The sequence below is a fragment of the Stegostoma tigrinum genome, chromosome 23 (assembly GCF_030684315.1).
Source record: "Stegostoma tigrinum isolate sSteTig4 chromosome 23, sSteTig4.hap1, whole genome shotgun sequence".
In the NCBI taxonomy this organism is placed as follows: domain Eukaryota; kingdom Metazoa; phylum Chordata; class Chondrichthyes; order Orectolobiformes; family Stegostomatidae; genus Stegostoma; species Stegostoma tigrinum.
Window position 1 is genome coordinate 13,885,308 of NC_081376.1, and position 24,720 is coordinate 13,910,027.

Below are 24,720 nucleotides of genomic sequence, written 5' to 3' on the forward strand. Positions count from 1 at the left end.
CCAGTTTACACACAGCAAGCTCCCATTTGTGAAGAAGGGTCCTGATCCAAAATGTCAACTTTCCTGCTGCTCTGATACTGCCTGGCCTGCTGTGTTCATCCAGCTCCACACTGTGTTATCTCTGACTCCAGCATTGGCAGTTCTTACTATCTCCCACACATAGCAAAGGTGATCATAGTTGAGATAATGGGTTTTAGTGATGTTGTTTGAGGGACAAAATAGCACTTACCCTGCTTCAAAATGGGACAGGATATTAGTTGTGAACCTTCAACATCAACAGCTCTGAGTGGTAGTCTGATGTTTGTGCTTAATGACCTAAGCATTGAGAAGAAAATTATATCACCTCACTCGCACTCACATACAATATTACAAACAGTGCAACAGTTTACACACGTTCCCAATCACAAAAACATAAGACAATCTGACAATTCCAATGTATTGCTGAGCGCCCCGACCAGTTAGATTTCACAAACCAGTTACTGTGGCTCCCCAACCCTAGTGACCACTCGACTCCCTGTACTTTTCGATCAGTTTTGCCTCGACCGAGATGTATAACTACCTCTAATGCAAATGGCCTGATAAATGATTTCCCTGTATTATCTCGGGCCTGTCAGTGACGTTTATTTAGTACGACCAAAAAGTGGATTAAGCTAACTTGTTATTCGAGACTCCTTGATCACGGGGTCGGGGTTGTATTGCGCGCAGAATCTCGGTTTGGATGGGCTCATCTAAATTTCAACGTGATGGTGCGGTTTGACAATTTTCCGCCCATATGCTTGACAGCAGCTCTGAAGCAATGTGGGTTTCATTTTCTCAAAGGCAGTATCTCAAAAGCGATCGACCCTAAAAGCACTCGACTGAACCAGAGCTGGGTGCTCCACTTAGTTTGAGCGGAGGAGCCATGAATCTGAAGGTTTGGAGCAATTGAAAGGCAGAAGCAGGGAGAGATAATTTTAAAAATGAGTTTGCACGGTAAGTGTACAAACCTACGAGCTCCAATGTTTGGTTGAGTATCAGACACTGATAGTGTTTAAGTGGTGAGAACCATTGCAGGCAGAGACTTCCCTCGCAGACTTGGTGATTAATTGTTTCGACCTTGATGCCTAGAAAGGAAACTTAGTGCGACTTGTAATTGACTTGTGCACATATCTTATAATGTGTAAATGAAGCCAACCAGACAAACTCTGCAGGTCCAGGTCCTGAGCAGAGTCTTTGAACAGTTTGGTAGTTTAATCCGCAAGTAAAGCGTGCAGTGTTCACTGAAATGATTTTTTTTGTGTCTATTGTACTCGTAACCAGTTTTAAGAAATTCAGATTTTAAAAGTTAAACAGCACTGTGTGTTTGGGGGCGGCGGGTTGGAAATACTGTTTGTGTAAATGGCTGACACGTGTTTATAAGACGAGAACGTAATCAAAATAGGGCTACATTTGGAATACAGACAAGCTTTGGAACTAGAAAATCTCGAAAGTCGACCATTTATTGGAGAGGCCAGCAAATGCCTAATAAAGTTGTCAGGTGGAGTAGGGGAAGATTTGCTCTCATGAGTTGCTCAACAATGCGGTGAGGTTTGAATGCACTGCAAAACAAGTATTCAGTAGCTTGCCTGTTAACGACGTTTATGCAGTAAATATAACCAGCATGGAACTGCCTTAGACTCAATTAACAAATTTTAAAGTTGCTGCGGACCCGTGTGAAGACTTGACAGCGAATCGTGTTTGCATGTGTGGAACTACTTAATTTGGCTTATTTTTCTTTTATTATTTATCAGCATTTTACAGAGCTTCCTTTTACTACAAGTGTCACCTTACTGGGTTACGAAGAGTTGCGTCGTTTTGAATAATTCTCTGTAGCCACCCCACCCCCGTCCCGAAGTGTTAAGTTCGGGGGTGTGTATGGCATGCTGGTTCCATTCTTTGAAATAACAAGTTGTAGAGCTGGATGAACACAGCAGGCCAGGCAGCATCAGAGGAGCAGAAAGGCTGACGTTTCGGGTCTGAATCCTTCCTGGCCTGCTGTGTTCATCCAGCTCCACACCTTATTATCTCAGATTCTCCAGCATCAGCAGTTCCTCCTGTCTCCATTCTTTGAAGTTGTTCTGTCACTCGCTCACTCTGACTGTGCCATTCTTCAGGCAGAGATTTGGCCAGGTCCTGTTCTGTCTCTCAGAACTGATTGGCTTTTTTGAGGAAGTGACAAAGTTGAGTGAAGGCAGAGCGATGGATCTTGTCTACATTGAAGATAGGAACAGGATGAGGCCATTCACCCCTCACAATCATGGCTGATTATCCAACTTAATAGCTTAACTCTGCTTCCTCCCCTAACGTTTGATCCCATTTGCCCCAAGTGCTATATCTAGTCACCTCTTGAATACAGTCAATGTTTTGACATTAACTACTTCCTTTGGTAATGAACTCCACAGGCTCACCACTCTCTTCTTGGGTGAGAAAGGTCTGCTCATCTCCATCCTAAATGGTCTACCCCAAATCGTCTCAGTGACCCCTGGTTCTGGACAAGCCCACCACTGGGACTATCCTCCCTGCATCTAGCCTGTCTAGTCCTGTTAGAGTTCTAAGTCTCTGAGATTCTCCCCTCGCTCATCTGAACTCGAGTGAAAACAATCCTAACCCCATCAATCTCTCCTCATACGTCAGTTTCACCATCCCCAGAATCGGCCTGGTCAACCCTCGCTGCGCTCCCTCAAGAACAAAAGCATCCTTTGTCAGAAAAGGAGACCAAAACCGTGCGTAATATTCTAGGTGTGGCCTCACCAAGTCCCTGTATAACTGAAACAACACAACCCTGCTTCTGTACTTGAAACCTCTTGCAATGAAGGCTAACGTACCATTTGCCTTCTTTACCTGCATGCTTATCTTCGGCAACTGGTGCACAAGGATGCCCAGGTCCTGCTGCACACACCCCCCTCCCCTCCTGATTTACAGCCTTTCAGGTAGTAATCTGCAGCCTTGATTTTTGAGACGGTCCCTCATGGTGGGCTGATATAGAAGGTGAATTCACATAAGGTCCCCAGTGAACTTGTAAGATGGATACAGAACTGGCTTGGTCATAGAAGACAGAGTAGTGTTGGAGGGGGGTGCTTTTCTGACTGGAGATGTTTTCAGGCGTCAGTCCTGGGACCCATTGTGTTTGAAGTACATATAAATGATTTAGGGGAAAATATAAGTGGCCTGATTTGTAAGCTTGAGGGTGATGCCAAGATTGGGGGAGCAGTGGATAGTGAGGAGAATTATCGGAGGATATAGATAGACTGGAGACTTGGGCAGAGAAATGCCAGATGGAGTTTAATCAGGACAAACGTGGAATGAAGAATTAGCAGAACTATTGGTAGCATCAGCATAAAGGGTTCCAGGCGTCGAAATCCATAGTTCCTTGAAAGTGGCAATGCAAGTGGGTAAGATGGCCAAGAAGGCATATGGCTTGCTTGCCTTCATCAGTCAGGGCATAGAGTATAAAAATTGGCAAGTCATGTTGTGGCTGTATAGAATGTCAGTTAGGCCCCATTTGGAATGTTATGTACAGTTCTTGTCACCACACTACCAGAAGGACGTGGGGACTCTGGAGGTACAGAAAAGATTTACCAGGATGTTTCCTGTCTTGGAGGGTATTTAACTATGAAGAGAGGTTGGAAAAACTTGGTTTGTTTTCACTTATATGTCTGAAGCTGAGGGGTGAATTGAAAGAAGTTTACAAAATTACTGGAGGCATGGATAGAATGGATAATCGGAGCATTTTTCCCAAGGTAGCAATGTCACTTTGTAGGGCCGTAGGGTTATTGGTAAAAAGGGGAAAGGTTACAGGAGCTGTGAGAGTCAAGTTTTTTTCTTAAAAGAGGGTAGTAAGTGACCAGAATGAGCTACCAGAGGAACGGGTCAAAGTGAATCAAGAACAACATTTGAGATGCCAGACTGATAGATGAATAGACGGGGAATAGAGGAATAGGGTCCCCCAAGAGGTTAGGAGTTCCTGGTTCAGAAAGGCATCATGTGTTGCTGCAGGCTTGATAGGCTGAAGGGCCTGATTGTGTACTTTATTTTTGTTATTTTTTGTTTGAAGCCCACATCCGCATATTTAGACCTTCTGCTTTGGCTCCCTGGATAGCAATCAGGGGGAAGAAGTTGTATTTTTCTTCTGCCCCTCTCAGGCCCAGACTGGTGTTGGATCAATTCCCAAGTCAGCTGAAGTCTGTGAACACGACTCAAGCTGGATCTATCAGCCTGACAGAGCCTCAGTCTGTGAGTTTAATCACAGAAGCAATGTTTTGTACATTCCAGGGCTTCAAAACATCAACTCCATTGGACATGACATACTTTTTGGGATATGTTGAGGCCATGAAAGGCACAAAAGAAGAACACATCATTTCCTCAGTCCTTAATTTGGTTTATCCTTCCTTTTGACTCCTTTTCCTCTGGGTTCTTTTTTTTCTCCAAAGCTATCCGTTGCTGAAATGGCAAGTTTCTATATGAGATGAAACATGGTAGTGAAAATCTGTTACTTTTAAAATATTAAGATAGTTTGGCTTAATTTAGTTACCTTTAGGCTCATTATAAATCACTGTTTCATTCTTACCTGTTTGATGCATATTTATATTTTTAACAACAATCCGACTATGAATTTAGACAAAAAATCTCTAATGCCTTGTGTGCTCTGAAGAAGAATGATTGCACTGACGTCTCTGTCCTTGAGAAGTTGCACTGGAAGAAAGCCACTTTTGCAAATGTTATTTGTGCGTAACAACTCAGTTGACCAAATAAAAACTTTGTTTATGGGCAATTGAATTCCCACTTTAAAAATAAACCACTTCATTAAAACTTACATTGGGCTCCTCTTGGGGAGGCTGGGGATGTGAGTGTGATTTGTTTGTATTTTTTTGGCTGCAGATTTTCATCACTTTTTGCAAGGACTCACTGGAAAGCTATCTGGCAAGGAGAATACATTACCTTAAAAGCAAATTCTTTTGCATTCACTTATTATGCTTGTCAAATTTAAAGGTCCTAAATATGAGATGTGATATTCAATTATGTCAACCAAATTTAAATAATACAAATACCTGTAACTCAGTTACAACCTTACTCGCAGCATTAACTAGATTTGACTTCTGGGCTGCGAACAAGTTTTGGGAAGAAACATGATGCCTCATTCTTTGTGGAAGGATTTAGTTATTTAGCTGAGCCATTAGATGCCCAACTTTTGTGCAACATTTCATCGATAGCCTTTGGCTGTGAAATAAGTTGTCGGAATTGTAACTTGACCCAATCCCAGTAGAAGTGCATTGTCTAGCTGCCACGTTGCAGAGCTTTTCCCAGGTTACCCACTCACAGTTTGTATCTTTAGATGTCATATCTCATTAACCTGGCAAGGAATTCACCCTTTAAAATAAATTCAAGCCTGATGCTGTTTGTTTTAAGTAAGTGGATATGCAAATCAGAGTGTACTTAACGCATTTTCATAAAGTTGATGCCAGGTTACACACCAGTATACTGATCAGATAACTCATTTATAGTTTTGGCAAAAATCTGCAGCTTGGGTTGTGGGTGAGGTTGTTGACTTGTTCGCTGAGCTGGTTTGTTCTCATTTAGTTGTTTCGTCACCATGGGAGGTGACATCATCAGTGGTGTTATTCTACTGCACTTGGAATTTCTACAGCCTGGTTTGTTATGGTGAGTAGTGTCATTTCCGGATTTGATCTGTATGGGTTTGTGTACACGCACGGGAATTCCTAGAGGCACGGTTCTCGACCTATAATGCAATCAACCAACAAGTAGAATTGGACCCCATATGTAAACCAACACAGATCAAAATCAGAGGCCCCACTGACTGTATCACCCAGCGTGGTGATGCAATGTCTGAACGAGAATAAGCCGGCTCAGTGAGCATGTCAACAACATCATAATTCATTTATCTAGGAACTTTCCAGCCTGTGCTGCCATTCACTTGGATCAAGACAAAACTGTACTTGAACTTCAATTAATTGCTTTAGTTCTACATTTCATGACCCCCTTACTCAATAACAAGTCTAGTGATTTCAGTGTTGACGGGCGCAACAGTCCTGCGATCTACAACTTTTTTGGGCAGAGACTTGCAGGATGGGCCAGGGTGGGACGTTCTGAGTGTTGGTGTGGACTTGTTGGGCTGAAGGGCCTGTTTCCACACTGTTGTGGTTCTAATTCCAAATGGCTGCAGTCCGTACAGTTGTCTATTCACTGAGATGTTATCAAGCACATTGTCTAATCTTGGCATTTGAATGTCACTGTGTTTTAGCTAATAATTTCAAGTGGCCATATAAATGATGGAATCAAATTAACTTGTGTATTCAGCCTTCTGACCTAGGAATCGGGTGTTTACTCGAAATAGGGTCATCAGGTAGATTGCAAGTGGAAGGATTGACTCAAAGTGGGGAAACTAAAAATTGGGGGTGATTAAAAATTGACAGTGAGTCAATCTTTGGCTCCATGCATCACCTGATTGTTGCTTTAGGAATTACTCTGGTGAAAGCTTGGGAACAGGTTGTTGGTCATTGTCTGCTTTATCTGTCTCCTATTTCTGCCCATGAAATAGGATACATTTGAATGTTGGAGTATTTTGGTTGAGTTCTGTTTTGGCCATGGTCATGTATGTGAACTTGTACCGTAGCCAACTAGTTTAACTGCTTCAGTTTCTTTTAATATGCACGTGTGAGATGTGCACGTTGCTGGCTAGCTAGCATTTAGAGCCGGTCACAAGTTAGCCAAGGCTATGTTGGGATGGAAAATAATTTGGAGGAAGACCTATAAGTAGTGGTGTTACTACGTATCTGCTGCCCTTGTAATTCGAGGTGGAAATGGTCTTAGGTTTGGAGAATGCTGTCTAGGGATCTTTGGCAAGTTTTTGCAGTCACCTTGTAGATAGTACGCACTGGTGCTGAGCATCAGTGGTGAAGAGAGTGGAGGCTTGTGGATGTGGTGTGCCAGGTAAGCTGATTGTTTCTACTTGGTGTCAAGCTTCTTGAGTGTTGTTGGGGCTACACTCTTCCAGGCAATTGGGGAGTATTGCATCACACTCCTGATTTGTGCCTTCTAGCTGGTGGATGGGCTTTAGGGATTTGGGAGGTGAGTTACTCACTGTAGCATTCCTAGCCTCTGACCTGCTATAGAAGCCACTGTAATGGCTAATCCAGTTCAGTTTCTTGTTAATGGTAACACCCAGAATGTTGATAATGGAGGATTCAGAGATGGTAATACCATTGAATGTCAACGGCAGAGGTTAATTTGTCTCCTATTGGAGATAGTTATTGCCTGACATTTGTGTGCTGGGAATATTTACTTGCACTTGTTGTTCTTCATTTCAAGCCTGGATATGGACCAGGTCTTGTTGCAGTTTAACAGGAGTGCTTCAGTATCTGAGGAGTTGCAAATAGTGCTGAACGTTGTACAATCATACGTGAGCAGCCCCACTTCTGACCTTATGGAGGGAAGGCCGCTGAAGCAGCTGAGCTAGCTGGGCTTAGGACTCCACCCTGAAGAACTTCTACAGAGATTTCTGAAGCTCAGCAACCACAACCATCTTCCTTATGTGCCAAGCATGACTGCAACCAGTGAAGAGTTTGCCTCCTCATACCCATTGATTCTGGTTTTCTTAGAGCTCCTTGATGTAATGCTTGTTTAAATGCAACTTTGATGTCAAGGCCTGTCACTATTGCCTCACTTCTGGAATTCAGCTGCTTTGTCCCTGTTTCAACCGAGGCTGTAATGAAGTCAGAAGCTGAGTGGGACTGGCAGAGCCCAAACTAGGCATCCCTTAGCAGATGATGGCTGAGTAGGTGAAGTTTGATAGCACTGTTGATGACACTTTGTATCACTGAACTGATTGAAGGTAGACTGATGGGGTGGTCATTGGCCAGGTTGGATTTGTCTTGCGTTTTGTGTGCAGGGCATAGCTGGGCAATTTTTTCACATTGTCTGGCAGATTCCAGTATTGCTGTGGATATTATTTGAAGATGGACAATATTAATAGATGATTAGGTTGTTTTTTGTTTGAGAATTATGTCAATCTTTCAAAAGACGAGCAATTGGTTGAAAATTTTTCAGTTGGAGTTGGTTTATTCATGACTACAATGTACGTTTGAACTTTCCAATTGGAAGATGTAGTTTCCTTAGAGAAACAAAAGACCTGAGTCATACGTATCAAGTTGCTGTCAGGTGAGTTATTAAACAAAGGTCCTGTCTGCCTTCTGTGATGGATGAAACCGTGGCATTATTTCACAGGAGAGCTGTGCAGTAGTTATCTTTTGACCAATTTCACCAAGTCCATATCGCATGAACATTAATTCGTTGCTTTCAAGGGAGCTTGCTGCACACAATTTGTTTGCCAAATGTCCACCTATTTCCTATTTTACACCTGTGACCACACTTCATAACTACTTAATTGGTCGGAAAACATGTTGGGATGCCATGAGGTTTTGAAAGGCAGTATTATTAGCTCAAATTTCTCTGTTTTAAACAATATACCCTCTTTTTATATCATGAGAATCAATGGTTCTTTATCAATGGTCAGCCAAACAGTGCTGGAATTCCATTCGACTGTTGGAAATCTGAGAGGAAAAGGAAGTATATTTTTAACACACAAATAAAGCACGAATACAAAGGTAAAATGCAGTCATTATAACACGGATTTATAACATGGAAACAGACCCTTCAGTCCAAATCCTCCATGCCGACCAGATATCCAAAGCTAATGTAGTTATGTTAGGCCCATTATCCCTCTAAACCCTTCACGTTCATACATGCCTCCAAATGCCTTTTGTAATTGTGTCAGCCTCCACCATCTCCTGTGGCAGCTCATTCCATACATGCATCACCCTCTGGGTGAAAATGTTGCCCTTGGGTGCCTTTTAAATCTTGCCCCTCTCACCTTTTTAAATTAATGGTCTGGTTTGGTACTCCCCTACTCTGGGGAAAAGACCTTGGCTGTTCACCCTATCCATGCCCTTCATGTCCGTAAGGTCATTCCTCAACCTTCATTCCAGGGAAAATAGCCCCAGCCTGTTCCGCCTCTCCCTTTAGCTCAAACCCTCCAATCATGACAACATCCTTGTAAATCTTTTCTGAACCCTCTCACGTTTCACAACATCCTCTCTATTAGCAGGGAGACCAGAATTGCATTCAGTACTCCAAAAGTGACCTGACTAGTGCCCTGTACAACTGCAACATGGCCTCCCAACTCCTATACTCAACAAACTGACCAAGAAAGGCAAGCATATCAAATGCTGACTCCACTTTCAAGGAACTCTGAACCTGCACTGAAAGGTCCCTTTGTTCAGCAACAGTCCCCAGGACCTTACCATTAAATGTATACGTCCAGCTCCTGAGTTGCCTTTCCACAATGCAGCACCTCATATTTATTGAAGTTAAACTCCATTTGCCACTCCTTGGCCCAGCGGCCCATCTAATCAAGATCCCATTGTACTCTGAGGGAATCTTCTTGGCTGTCCGCTACACCTCCAACATGCTTCAGACGTTAAATTTCTGAAATTTGGAAATCCTTGGCTGCAAGTGCAGCGAGCAAGCTAGATATGCTGAGTATTTTATGTAAAAGATTGCAAGGTTTACTTTTAAAACAAGGTGAGAGAGTTGTCTCTAAGTGATTAGCAGAACACAACAACATTAAAATCCCTGGGCCATTTGATGAGTTGAACCAGCGACTGTGTTTCAAGTAAATGGATTAGAAAAATGCATAAAAATAAATGTTCTTCACATAATTCAATTGCTTGATTTGTTTTCCATACTAATAAAGGAGAGAAAAATGTTCTGTTTTTAGCTGTAAAAATTTTTCATTTCTGCAAGAGCATGGATAAGTGTTTGAAATGGAAACAGAACCGAGAGGGCTGTGGAGACAAAGCAGGGCTGTTGATTTTGATAGCTGGTATTGTTGTGCAGATCATATGGGGTCCTGCACTAGAAGATGCTGCGATTCTAAAACTATGACCTGGTGTGACAGTCACAGTCAGCCCATTGGGTAATCTGCTAAGTTGTGCATTTTAAAACCAAATGAATAACGCTAGGAATTTTTAAACATAACATCCTACTGAGGAACCAACATTGGGTTTAATGCACCACAGAAATTTGATTCTATGAGCTCTCTCTGGGTATTTTTGAAAGTAATTTTGGATTATTGAGTATTTGGTGGAGTGCCCAGTGTCTCACTGGAGATGATCATTCGGCAGCTTCGATGTTTAGGAATTGCTCGTGTATAATGAGAAGTCATTACTGTGCTCCTGCCATTCTATTTAGCTTTTCTCCATCCAGTCATTATTCCTGTGTTATGTACAGAATGCTTAGTGACAATGCCTTTTAATATAATAAACATCACAAGGCATGGATAGCATAAAAAATATATGCCAAATAGTTCACCTTTGTCTTTCAGAGCTCCTGGGCATATTACAAATTTTTCGGTTACACTGGGTTGAACATCAATGGTCATTTTGAAAAAAAATGCCCTGTAATCTGCAAAGTGTAATTATGGTTCTAGTAAACTGATAGCATGTCTGAGGGGTATAACAATAAGACTCCTCTTCATAGGGTGAATGAAAGTGTGTCTATGTGCGCTGTCCATACTATCAGGATGAGTGCACAGATGATGTTGTCAATGTCAGGATAATTAGGGGTAAGCCTGTGGGCAGAGAGTTTGGCCTACTCCTGCAGCTAATGTGTAAATGTGTTCATGTATATTGCATCGGGATGAATGAAGGTATGCCCTTGGGGAAAGAGTGCAGATTATGTTGTCAGGGTAAAAAAGGGTATTTTAAAAATGATGGGGTCATTTTTTTCTTTCCTCTACTGTATTATGTTCCACTGATTGTATTCAGGCGATTTCTATCTATGTTTTGTATTTCAGTGCCTGAGGCAGAAGGGTGATATATGTATTCTGAATATAAAATGATGTGAAGTAATTGATACCTCTACATCAGGGAATATCTATACAGGTTTCTCCCCGATGAAATTTAATAGGTTAAGTAGAATTCATGACAGAGTAAATTAATGGCTGTGCAGCCTCAAGAAACCAATTGACCTTGCTTGGTGTTAACACTTTTCATGTTTTGCCTGTGTCATGTTGGCCAATTATCCCCAGTGTTGTGAAAAGGCTGCTTACCAGTTTCCTGCAGCACTGAGACCCAGCTTGACACTCGCTAATGTGAGGCATAGACCTTGAAGTCCATCAACGTATTATGCTGTATTCCAAGAATCTTGTTGCGTAACAGATAAGGCAGTGCAGCCCATCCTACTTGTGCTAATTCCTTGAAAGATCTACCTAATTAGTTCCACTCGTCTGCTCTTAGTCTTCATGTTTATTTCATTCCATTATTATTGCTGAATCTGCTTTGACCATCCTGTCAGTCAGTACATTCCAGACAACCACTGGCTTCCCAAAGGAAATGCTCCCTGTTTGAACAAACTCACTTGCCAGTTATCCAACTGGTGTCCTCTCCAGCCAATGGAACCAGTTCCTGCTTTGTCAGTTCCTCCACGATTTTGATAGTGTCAATGCGCCCTCCTCTCACCTTTCTCTGCTCTAAAGGAGAAGAATTCCAGCTAACTATCAACAGTTTGATGTCATGAAAAATTGCTCATTCCTGTGTCCTGACAGCTGTCCTGGTGAGAGTATAAATTCCAGGGGAATCAGGATGAAGCTATTCTGAAGATCAGACCTGCAGTCATTTTGGTAGAGGGTTATTATAATGCTAAAAACCTACCTTTTCAGGATGGAAATAATCCAGAGATGAGACAAGGCTGTTGCGGACTTGCAAATGTAAACACCAACTGTAGTAGGTCATGATCTGCCAGATTCAAATGCCTACATGAGCAAGATTTTTTTTTTAGTGCAAGCTGTCTGACATGGCAGATACAGGGTTATTTATCTGTTAGAAGGCAGAAAAGACTCTCATCAGCTTCACATTGAAATGCCTTCTGCTTAGAAAAACCTTTGAGGGTGGCATGAATGGTTAGCACTCCTGCCTCACATCTCCAGTGACCTGGGTTCTATTCCAGCCTTGGGTACTATCTGTCTGTGAGGAGTTTGCCCATTCTCCCAGTGTCTGCGGCTGTACTCTGGATTCCTCCTACAGTCCAAAGATGTGCAGGTATGGTGGATTGGCTGTGCTAAATGTCTGCATAGTGTCCAAGGATATACAGGCTAGGGGGGTTAGCCCCAGGGATATGGGGGGTAGAGAGTAGGTCTGCATGGGGTGGTCCTTGGACAGTTGGTATGCACTCGATAGTCCGAATGGCCTGTTTCCACGCTGTAAGGATTCTATGATTAAAGGAAGGAAAAATGTAATTCAAAGATTAGAAACATGAAGTATTATGTTGTGGTGGGACTAAAAGAGATGACTTAAAAACGTGGTCGAGTAGATGATTTGCAGATAGCTTTTGAAGGTAGAGAGTGAAGTGGAGAGTTGGAGGATGTAAGAAGGAAGTTCTTGGAGAGGAACCTTTTCCACCAACTGAGGGATTAGAATAGAACTACAGGTTGAAATAGTGTAAAGATTTTAACGAAGTGTGCTTTGTATATTTTAACAAAGTGTTTTGGACAATCAGAACCCAAAGGGTAGGAATGTACACTGCCCCAGTTACTAGAAACACTATCAGAAGCCATCATTATAACATTCTACTGATGTTTTACCCAAAGCCCTTGAAATGTAATCTTTGATGTATTGAAGGAAATAAGGCAACAAGTTTACGCATAGCAAGGCCTGACAAAATGTGGTCTGTTTTAGTGATGCTGGTTGAGAAATAAATATTGTTTCAGAATGGGGAGAGCTCCCCTCACCCTTGTTTAAATATGCCAAGGGATTCTTTACGTCAACCTCAGAAAATAAATGAAGCCTCTGTTCAGCATCCAACCCATTAGGTGGCACATTTTAACATTGCAATAAGTATTGGAATTTCAACCTAAACTTTGTGTTTATGTCTTTGATTTTCCAGGTGTTGGATGAATTGTGGAGCCATTTAAAAATGGTAGATAGAACTTGATTGCAGTATGCTCATCCCCATTCCCCTCAACCCCCAGTTTTCACTGGCATGGAATAATGGTGCAAGTAGCCAAGTCAAGCCCTCCTAGCTGACTGTGTTGTAGGAGTAGGCATGTCCTAACCTCCCAGAACTTTTCGTGCAGTTTAGCCTGATTTCCCGCAGGTCTGTGGTTCCTGGACTAATGAACCAAAGGGTTGATCTGGGAACTTCTTTGAAAGATTATTCAGAAGTTTTTCCAATGTCCGCCATGCCCTCTTCATGCCAACTCTTGGCCTTTCCAACCTTAAGAGCAGGTGAAGAAGTAGAACCCAAGAGTAGCTCAGCAGGAATTGGAGTAGAAGCTGAATTGTTGGCGTGCTGGGGAACATGAGTCATCTGGTGAACTGAGCTCAGTTGTTAAATAGAGCAGCAAATGCAGCATTTTCTCTTGTAATCAGTTCAAAAATCACACAACACCAGGTTATCATCCAAGATAACAAAGTGTGGAGCTGGATGAACACAGCAGGCCAAGCAGCATCTTGGGAGCACAAAAGCTGACGTTTCGGGCCTAGATCCTTCATCAAAGAGGGGGATGGGGAGAGGGTTCTGGAATAAATAGGGAAGGGGGGGAGGCAGGCCGAAAATGGATAAAGGAGAGTATAGGTAGGGAGGGGATAGGTCAGTCCAGGGAAGACAGACAGGTCAAGGAGGCGGGATGAGGTTAGTAGGTGGGAAATGGAGGTGCAGCTTGAGATGGGAGGAGGGGATACGTGAGAGGAAGAACAGGTTAGGGAGGCGGGGACAGGCTGGGCTGGTTTTGGGATGCATTGGGGGAAGGGGAGATTTTAAATCTTGTGAAGCCCACATTGATACCATTGGGCTGTAGGGTTCCCAAGCGGATTATGAGTTGCTGTTCCTGCAGCCTTCGGGTGGCATCATTGTGGCACTGCAGGAGGCCCATGATGGACATGTCATCTGAGGAATGGGAGGGGGAGTTAAAATGGTTTGCGACTGGGAGATGCAGTTGTTTATTGCGAACTGAGCGGAGGTGTTCTGCACAGCGGTCCCCAAGCCTCCGCTTGGTTTCCCCAGTGCAGAGGAAGCCACACCGGGTGCAGTGGATGCAGTATACCACATTGGCAGATGTGCAGGTGAACATCTGCTTAATATGCAAAGTCATCTTGGAACCTGGAATGGGGGTGAGGGAGGAGGTGTGGGGGCAAGTGTAGCACTTCCTGCGGTTGCAGGGGAAGGTGCCGGGTGTGGTGGGGTTGGAGGGCAGTGTGGAGCGAACAAGGGAGTCACAGAGAGAGTGGTCTCTCCGGAAAGCAGACGGGGTGGGGATGGAAAAATGTCTTGGGTGGTGGGGTCGGATTGTAGATGGCGGAAGTGTCGGAGGATGATGCGTTGTATCCGGAGGTTGGTAGGGTGCTACGTAAGAGCGAGGGGGATCCTCTTGGGGCTGTTGTGGTGGGGGCAGGGTGTGAGGGATGTGTTGCAGGAGACGTGGTCAAGGGCATTCTCGACCACTGCGGGGGGAAAGTTGTGGTCCTTGAAGAACGTGGACATCTGGGATGTGCGGGAGTGGAATGCCTCACCCTGGGAGCAGATGCGGCGGAAGCGAAGCAATTGGGAATAGGGGATGGAATTTTTGTAGGAGGGTCGGTGGGAGGAGGTGTATTCTAGGTAGCTGTGGGAGTCAGTAGGCTTGAAATGGACATCAGTTTCTCGCTGGTTACCTGAGATGGAGACTGAGAGGTCCAGGAAGGTGAGGGCTGTGTTGGAGATGGCCCAGGTGAACATGAGGTAGGGGTAGCCCAACAGGTTAATTTGAAAACTCTAGCTTTTGGAGCATTGCTCCTTCCTCAGGTGACGACAGTCAGCATCGCGGGGCAAGGTCCACAAGCTGCATGCCCACTTGTCCACAGATGGTGACATCTGACATTGACCTTCATGATCATTTACGCCACCTCTCCAATCCATTGCAGGATGCTTAGGAAGTGTAAGCTTGCATTGTAGGGTGCATGAGCATTGAATAATTGCTATGAAGGAACAGGCACCCAGCTGACAGATTGGACCTGGCTGCATCAGGCATATTCCATGCCTTTCGTTGCCCTGTCTTGCTGTCCCGGTTAGTCTAGTCAAAAAACCAGGGCATTTGCCTTGCTGGTCAGCATTCCTCAGTTAAGGGAGTGTGCGCCTTTCTGTATGGCGGTGTATTCGGCCCATCTTGCGCTTGTACTATTGCCAGCAGCTGTCATGGCAAACACACTGCATGTGCAGCGGCTAAGCAGCCCTGACTTTGGTGAGTGGTGCTGAATGAAATCCGTGGGGATTCCCATCAGTTTCAAGGTTCTGGTACAGTAAATCAAGAGCAGACTCTGATACCAGAGCAGGGGGTTGGCCATGTTCAGCTTGTGTTGCCTTCAGTTAGGGGTTTTGCCCGTTTTGTGCACCAGGGAGTGAGTCACAGTCCGTCCTGTGGCTCCGTAGTGGCTGGTTGGGGGAAGATAGGCTGAACATAAACAGGCATCAGCCAGGGATCTGGGCTGTTATTGTCTGGGGCTTTCTGGTTCAAGGGGCTTGTCAGTCCATCTGCAGAAATTAAAGGGACAGAGGGTGACGGCGGTGCAGGGGATTAAGGCAGGAGGATGTTTCAACCATGGTCAGATGTGCCCAGGCTTCAAAGGGGTGGTGGAGCTGTTTATGACTGCTCCTGATATGATCGACCCATACATCACAGGTGGGGAATGGTGGTCAGGTAAGCACTCATGTAGACAGATTGGTTGGGGACCTGGGGTGTTGTGAGGCTTTTAGGAATTAGCAACAAGGACTATCAAGAAGGGGATCCCAGTGTTTTGGCCCTCGAAGTTGGAATCCATTGGCAACGAGTGCTTCTATCATGCTAGAATATGAGGAAAAAGGCATTGACTTGTGAGGGAAGGGCCTGCAGAACAATGTAAGTCCTTGTAAGAGGAAAAGACTTGACGCTCAGTGCCATGCATTGTATGGACACAGACCTATAGGCTCCCTAATCACTGGTAAACACTGGCTCCATGTTTGCTATGCACCTCCCTGCTCCAGACATCACTGACCACCTCATTCACACCAGCCCTTCTGGACAAGGGAGAAATTGCATGAGGTGAAAGTGGGTTGCCAGGCAGTGGAGAGGCCAAGCAGAATTAGCGGGTAGGAGGCTGAGCAAGGAGCGAGAGTGCGTGAGAGAACATGTCACAGGCAATCATGAGAGTAACAGAGCATGAGCCTGGTCAGTTGCTTTAGTGGATATCAAGTGAATGTGAGCTCGCAGAGCTAAGTGTGTGCCACTTAGCATTGTGGACCAGGGAAGGTCATTGACCTTGTGATAGTACTGGCCATTCTTCCACACCATAACAACCGCAATGACTCAGCTGGTGATGTGGAGCCAGGCTGCCAGGGTCTGGCATTGTGGCTGCCTCTGGTGGTTGTCTGGGTAGAGGTCACTCCTCCTTTGCACCATCACGTTCCAAGAAAAAGCATTAGAATGTATATTACATGCAAATCCCAAAACATCTTTTCACTGGAAGCGGTAGTCCCTGCCCACTGGGCCGCAGTCAGCACATCGATTTAACATATAAGAACAAGGATACAGATATTGTCTAAAGATCTGGGGCAGATAGACTGTAATTAAGTTGATTTTGCTTACATAGAAACATTTGGGAAAAGTATTAATTCAGGGTAACTGCTTGTAACACATCAAAACTTTCTGCTGGATATTGCAGAGGAACCTGGGAGAGACATGCAAAGAACAAAGTGAGCATTTTTTAAATGGTGCCATCTTAAAACAATCAAAGCCCTGTTGCGTACTTGCTTTCAGTGCAGAAATACAAGTGCGGCTCTCAAAGGTTACTTGGTTTCCTGCACGTCTGTGTATGATGGGTACATCGCCTCATGTAATCTCGCTGGAGTGATGTGTTATAGATGATATGATAAGAAAATATGTTCACTTGTTCAAAGCAGTAGTGAGAAAAGGGAAAAATTAAACTTTTTTTTTTCCAAAACATTTACTTGATTGAAGCATTGAGTCAAACATTACTGAGGAATTTGGTAATGTTACTACACAAAAGCTATTGCAAGCTCTATCATTGATAATGGGAACTGCAGATGCTGGAGAATCCAAGATAATAAAATGTGAGGCTGGATGAACACAGCAGGCCCAGCAGCATCTCAAGAGCACAAAAGCTGACGTTTCGGGCCTAGACCCTTCATCAGTGAGGGTTCTGGAATAAATTGGGAGAGAGGGGGAGGCGGACCGAAGATGGAGAAAAGAAGATGGGTGGAGAGGAGAGTATAGGTGGGGAGGGAGGGGATAGGTCAGTCCAGGGAAGACGGACAGGTCAAGGAGGTGGGATGAGGTTAGTAGGTAGGAGATGGAGGTGCGGCTTGGGGTGGGAGGAAGGGATGGGTGAGAGGAAGAACAGGTTAGGGAGGCAACCAGCCCAGTTCGTTCCTCCCCCCCCCCCCCCCCCCCCCCACTGCACCACACAACCAGCCCAGCTCTTCCCCTCCACCCACTGCATCCCAAAACCAGTCCAACTTGTCTCTGCCTCCCTAACCTGTTCTTCCTCTCACCCATCCCTTCCTCCCACCCCAAGCTGCACCTCCATCTCCTACCTACTAACTTCATCCCACCTCCTTGACCTGTCCATCTTCCCTGGCCTGACCTATCCCCTCCCTACCTCCCCACCTATACTCTCCTCTCCACCTATCTTCTTTTCTCTCCATCTTCGGTCCGCCTCCCCCTCTCTCCCTATTTATTCCAGAACCCTCACCCCATCCCCCTCTCTGAAGGGCCTACGCCCGAAACGTCAGCTTTTGTGCTCCTGAGATGCTGCTGGGCCTGCTGTGTTCATCCAGCCTCACATTTTATTATCTTGCAAGCTCTATCATAGTTATATTTCAATTGTTCCTCAGGTTTTGTGTTTTTGTTCTAAGGTGACTTTCCCCTGTTTAATGGGCAGCATGTTGGTTTTGTTACCTCTGAGTCAATATCCTGAAGCAATGCTAATTTCATTTTCAAATAGTGCGATTATATCTTTTATATGCAGTTAGTGGCATCCCAGGATATGCAGGCTAGGTGGATTAGCCATACGGAAGGCAGGGTTACAGGGGTGGCAGGTAGGTCTGGGTGGGGTGCTCCTTGGAGGGTCAGTGTGGACTTGAGTCAATGGTCATATCTGGACATGGCACAACCAACAACAGAGTCCTCCTACAGTACTGTATTGCAGTGTCAGCCCAGGTTTGAATCGCTCCAAGGGATCTTGGAACCAGCAGATTTCTAACATTACCAGTGAGCTAAAACAAAATCTGATACAATGCACAACTCCGTAGTGGAGATACAATGTGCATGTACTATTGTGGTGTAATTTTTAACCAAAGCAGTTTCAACAGCTCTGTTTGCAAGGCACTAAGAGTTAAGGATGCGAATCATGCATTCAAAAAGCTGAATGGTCATTTCCAATTCCTGTTGTAGTAGAGAGCAGTTAATGCAGTAAATTGTTTAATGTATCTGAGGAAGGAATGGATAACTGTCTTGTAGAGGAAATCACTGGTTCGTAGATATAACTACATTACAACAGCATTTATGAAGATCCCATTGGTAGGTTGTGAAGTTGTACTTTTCCATGTTCATAATGCCAGTCATCTATTAGGCCATGTCATTCTTGATAATTGTAAAAATATCAGTTTTTTTTGGTTAATTTAGGATGGTTTATTTAACAAAACTGCCGTTTTGCCATGAATGCAAGTTAAAAGTGTTCAAGAAATTTCACACCATTGTATTAAATTGCTTTTTTTATTCTGATATGTTGCGTCCAGCTGAATTGAAAAGCTGGCTGACTGTAAGTGGGTCTGCTTTGAGCACCAGGCATTAGGAGGGAAGGGATGGCAGGGGTGGGATACAGGCTGGAGAGGTCATTGAGGGCTTTAGATTGTCTGGAGATGGCAGACCATCGCTGGCTCACTTAACAGATTACTTGGGGGTTTGAGATAAAGCAATTTTCCTGCACTGAAAAACACTTGGCTGTTTCATCCAGCCCTCATTGCTTCCCTTCAGTTAAAACCAAAAGAAGGGATAACAACTGATCCATGCTGCCTCATGACAATATTAAAATCATGGATTTGTCTCCAGTGAATAGGGTTGTTTTCTGCTCGTAGCCCCACTTCCTAGCTTCTTTAGAACCAGAAGTAGGCAGATTTGAGTTGGGAGGGTTTGGTTTAAGGTCTGTGATGTTTCTAATACTCACTGCCACCGCTGTCCTCCCCGCCCCCCCACCGTGGCATTTTGGTGAGTTAGAATGAGAGATACTGATGCTGCTGTCTCTTCAGTACAATTCTAATTCCATCTCAGAAAAGCAAGGAGCGCTTCTTGGTTTGTTGAAACTTGTCACAGAGTCATGGTCCTACAGTATGGAGACAGCACTTCAGCCCAAACTGGCCCATGCTGATGGAAATACCCATCCACACTAAACCCATTTCCCTGCACTTGATCCATATCCTTCTAAATCTTTACTGACCAAGTATTTGTCCAGATGCTTTTTAAATGTTGTTAATGTACCGAGCTCAACCACTTCTGCTGACAGCTTATTATACAGACAGTAGTACGCATATAGAAACAAAAAATGTTGCCCGTCGGGTTCTGATGTGTTTTTCCCCTTCTTACCTTGAACCGATGCCCTCTAATCCTTGATTTCCCCAACCCTGGGAAAAAGTGCATTCACCCTTTCCATTTCTCTCATAACTTTATACACGTTGATAAGATCGCCCCCCCGCCCCCGTCTCCTTCGCTCTGTGTAACCTCTCCCGATACATAGTGCTTTGACAACATCCTTGTAAATCTCCTCCGCACTCTTTCCAGTTTAGTGCCATCCTTCCTATAGCAAGGTGACCAAAACTTAATGTAACACTCTGACTGTGGCCTTGCCAACATTCTCTATAACTGCAACATAACTTCCCAACTTCTGTACTCAATACTCTGACTGATGGAGGCCAGTTTTCCAAAAGCTGCCTTCACTGCTCTGTCTATCTGTCACTCCACTTTCAGAGAACCACGCTCCTGAACTCCAAGGTCCCTCTGTTCCATTACACTCCGTAAGGCCCTACCATTCACCATGAAACTCCTACCTGGATTTGACTTTCCAAAATGCAACACCTCACACTTTTCTATATTAAACTCCAAAGTCCCCATGATATCGCCACTAACTTCCCCAAGTTGCCAAGTCTTCATTTCTTTTTCCACTGTAAACACAGGAGAAATATTCATTTGAGGACTTTGCCCATTTCCTGCAGTTTCACACATAACATGTCCACTTTGGTCCTTGAGGTGCCCTATTCTCTCTCTCGTTATTCTTTATCTTTTAATACACTTAAAGAATGTCTTTGGATTCACCCTAATCTTCTCAGCTAAAGCGATGTCATGCCCCCTTTTTGCCCTCCTTTGTCCCTTATATACATCCAGGGATTCCTTTGATCCCAGCTGCCTGTACATGAGTCAGGCCTCAATATCTCTTGTCATCCAGGATTCCCTACTCCTGCCAGCCTTGCCCTTCATCCTTCACCCTCACAGGAACATATAGACCTTGAACTCGAGCTGTCACGCTTTTAAAGACCTCCGACTTAACGGAGGTCCTTTTGCTTGCAAACCAACTGCTCCAATCAACCTCTGCAAGCTCCTGTCTAATTCTATCAAAATCCACCTTGGTCCAATTTAGAACTTGAACGTATGGACCAGTTTTGTCTTTCCCCATTACTATATTAATATTAATAGAGCTATAGTCACTGGTCCTAAAGTGCTTTATCCCCCTTCCTGAGTAGGTCCCTCTATATACTGGCTGCTTTGTTCACCCTGTACACTATGGAACGCTTGAGATGACTTAGGCTGAATGGCCTAGTGCTGCACTTTTAAATTCTCAGTTGCCCACGTTTATGCTCCACACAAGTCTCCACCCACCTCTTATATCAAGATTACCTATCATCCTTTCTCCCGTAGGTGTTTATTTAACTCTTTCTTAAATATATCATCTTGATGTTGCTTTCAGTTGTTTCTAACCAATGTCTGAGTAATAGTTCTCAGTCTTTAGACTGAAGCCTAATCGTAGCCTACACAGTGATGTGTAGGTTATGCTCGTCTTCTGATGCTACAAACTGGGAGATTGATGCAGCGTGACTTATTTTTTAAGTTTCTGTTCGAGTGAATGTAACTAAAAATTCAGAAGGGACAGAAGTAATGTCTGAATAAATATTGCATGTGTGACACCATTACTTAAATTTCAAATTCATCATTTCTGAATCCAAGCAGGGTGTTTCAGTTCACAAACACACAATATTTCCATAAGAGTTCCAAACAGCCTTCCTTCCAAAACCATCAGCCTAGCTATTGTATTACTTTATCCCAATTTGTTCCCTTATTCATTTGTGCAATGTAATCATCACTAGCAAGGTTCCTATTTATTTGTGCACCACCTCCTTTCTAGACCACTAGTGCAGTTAAGAGGCAGTGATTAGACACTGAAGAGAAAACTAATGAGGAAGAATAACGGACTGACTGAAAAATTAACTGAAGTTACTAACATGGCAGTTGTTATTTTAGATTGGCTGCAGTTTAAATTCTCCCACTCAGAATTAATTCTAGGTCGACTTATTCATAAAACGTAGCAAGCAAGCGTGCAGTGTTACGTTCTAATTGCTTATGTAGTCATTTCAATACATCATTCAGTATAGATGTTACTCATTACATTACATCTGGTTTTACTCTAACTCATTGGTAATGCAGAACTGCACCAAGTTAACTGGAGAACTCATGAGCTGGAGTCTGTATGTGCACAAGTCCAGAAAATGGGAGGATGTTAACTGTCAAGATTTGTGGGCCTACTAACGAATTACCAAAGCTAACTGGACGTGGACTTCTGTTAGCACCAGCTGATGTGTTGAAATGTTGGGAAGTAAGGCGCAAGTATGTAAAAATCTTTATCCCATGACTGTTGGCAGAGTTGTTCCTTTGCTACATACCAACTTCTTCTGTTGCTATTCCTGAATCCAGTGGGTGTTCAAAAAGGATAATTAATGCACCACAGTGCCCTACTTAGTACTTTTCCTGGATTTGACTGGAAACTAACTCATGCTTTAAAATGCTTCCCCAGCTTAAAAAGCCATTATTTGAACATGACCATTTCTCCACTTGATAATTGATGCCTGTAGAGTTCTCCTGTCAATTTTTTTTTTCTTTAGCTTTTACCATGTCGGTTTTAATTCCATCATCACTGGTGATGGGGTTTTTGACAGCCTGGACCCTTTAAGCTCTGAAATTCCTTATCTACACCTTTTTCTTCCTCTGTATCTCCCTCGTCTCCTACATGATGTTTCACCAAGGTCTATATCTGTCACCAGGCTTTTGGTCATCACTGATACCAGTGTCTCAGTGTCAAATTTTGTTTGATAAAGCTCGTATGAAATATCTTGAGGGAAATTGTATTATATTAGAGGTGTTAAGCAGGTTGTTGTACCTGGAAGATATTAGGTATTTGGGTAAACATTTGAGTTGAAGCAGGAGGTCTAATAATGGCCCTTGATTGCAACTGCTTTAAACTTGCCAGCAAGTGATGGAGCTGTGTGGTAGTCTCATTTGGAGCAAAGAAGGAAGTATTTTATGGAATAAGTTATGAGCACACCTTTGGGCACTTTTGACTACCTTTTAACCACTTTGATTTGTTTGGAGACCTGTTATAAAACATTCCAAAGACCTCTTTTAAACTCCCAAATTTTTTTTTTTTGAAAATCTAATTTTATGTCTGATTTTTGCGCAAGAAGATTATACAAACTTTCTTTTGAATTCTGGAAGACAGTTGGCTTTGGGCTTTTTGTCCATGCTTCCCAATTGCTGCCATCACTTGGTTGGGGCATTCATGAAATTCTTGAAGAAAAGACATGAATGGTCATTTTTAGCTGTTGGTCTGCAGACCTTTTACAGAAGGCAAGAAGTGATTGCAGCCAAGCTACTGCAATATTCAGAGTATCGAATCAACCATGAGAAATTAAAAGTTTGCCAGCAAGTAAACTTCCAGCCTTTACCTCCAGACAGTAAGCCCTTCTCAAAGCACTTTACACACAACAAACTAATTTAAAATATTGTATCAGTGATAATCATCTCGGCCTGCTCCTGCTCCACCGAACTCATCTCCACCTATCTGGCCTCCATTTTCTCCCCTTTGGTCCAGGAACTCCCTGCCTACGTCCGTGACACCACCCACGCCCTCCACCTCCTCCAGGACTTCCAATTCCCTGGCCCCCAACACCTCATTTTCACCATGGACGTCCAAGTCCCTATACACCTGTATTCCGCATGCAGATGGCCTCGATGCCCTCCGCTTCTTCCTGTCCCGCAGGCCCGACCAGTCCCCCTCCACCGACGCCCTCATCCGCCTAGCCGAACTCGTCCTCACCCTCAACAACTTCTCTTTCGATTCCTCCCACTTCCTACAGACTAAGGGGGTGGCCATGGGCACCCGCATGGGCCCTAGCTATGCCTGCCTCTTTGTAGGTTACGTGGAACAGTCCCTCTTCCGCACCGACACAGGCCCCAAACCCCACCTCTTCCTCCGTTACATTGATGACTGTATCGGCGCCGCCTCTTGCTCCCCAGAGGAGCTCGAACAGTTCATTTGACTTCACCAACACTTTCCACCCCAACCTTCAGTTCACCTGGGCCATCTCCAGCACATCCCTCACCTTCCTGGATCTCTCAGGCAACCAGCTTGTAACTGATGTCCATTTCAAGCCCACCGACTCCCAGAGCTACCTAGAATACACCTCCTCCCACCCACCCTCCTGCAAAAATTCCATCCCCTATTCCCAATTCCTCCGCCTCCGCCACATCTGCTCCCACAATGAGGCATTCCACTCCCACACATCCCAGATGTCCAAGTTCTTCAAGGACCGCAACTTTCCCCCCACAGTGGTCGAGAACGCCCTTGACCGCGTCTCCCGCATTTCCCGCAACACACCCCTCACGCCCCGCCCCCGCCACAACCGCCCAAAGAGGATCCCCCTCGTTCTCACACACCACCCCACCAACCTCCGGATACAACGCATCATCCTCCGACATTTCCGCCATCTACAATCCGACCCCACCACCCAAGACATTTTTCCATCCCCACCCCTGTCTGCTTTCCGGAGCGACCACTCTCTCCGTGACTCTCTTGTTCGCTCCACACTGCCCTCCAACCCCACCACACCCGGCACCTTCCCCTGCAACCGCAGGAAATGCTACACTTGCCCCCACACCTCCTCCCTCACCCCTATCCCAGGCCCCCAGATGACTTTCCACATTAAGCAGAGGTTCACTTGCACATCTGCCAATGTGGTATACTGCATCCACTGTACCCGGTGTGGCTTCCTCTACATTGGGGAAACCAAGCGGAGGCTTGGGGACCGCTTTGCAGAACACCTCCGCTCAGTTCACAATAAACAACTGCACCTCCCAGTCGCAAACCATTTCCATTCCCCCTCCCATTCTTTAGATGACATGTCCATCATGGGCCTCCTGCAGTGCCACAATGATGCCACCCGAAGGTTGCAGGAACAGCAACTCATATTCCGCTTGGGAACCCTGCAGCCCAATGGTAGCAATGTGGACTTCACCAGCTTCAAAATCTCCCCTTCCCCCACCGCATCCCAAAACCAGCC

At 44.5% G+C, this 24,720-nt stretch overlaps 1 protein-coding gene across 2 annotated transcripts in view; it reads left to right on the plus strand.

The window, feature by feature from the left end:
* card11 (caspase recruitment domain family, member 11) overlaps positions 1 to 24,720 on the plus strand; it is a 370,578-nt gene that overhangs the window by 126,458 nt on the left and 219,400 nt on the right. The window contains exon 1 of one of the 2 annotated variants that reach the window (XM_048552327.2): positions 715 to 972. The exons of the other annotated variant lie outside the window; for it this stretch is intronic. Within the exon in view, the coding sequence (XP_048408284.1) occupies positions 960 to 972 (13 nt within the window). The 5' untranslated portion in view covers positions 715 to 959. Of the gene's footprint in view, positions 1 to 714; positions 973 to 24,720 lie in introns of those variants that run through there. 2 annotated transcript variants of the gene reach the window in all.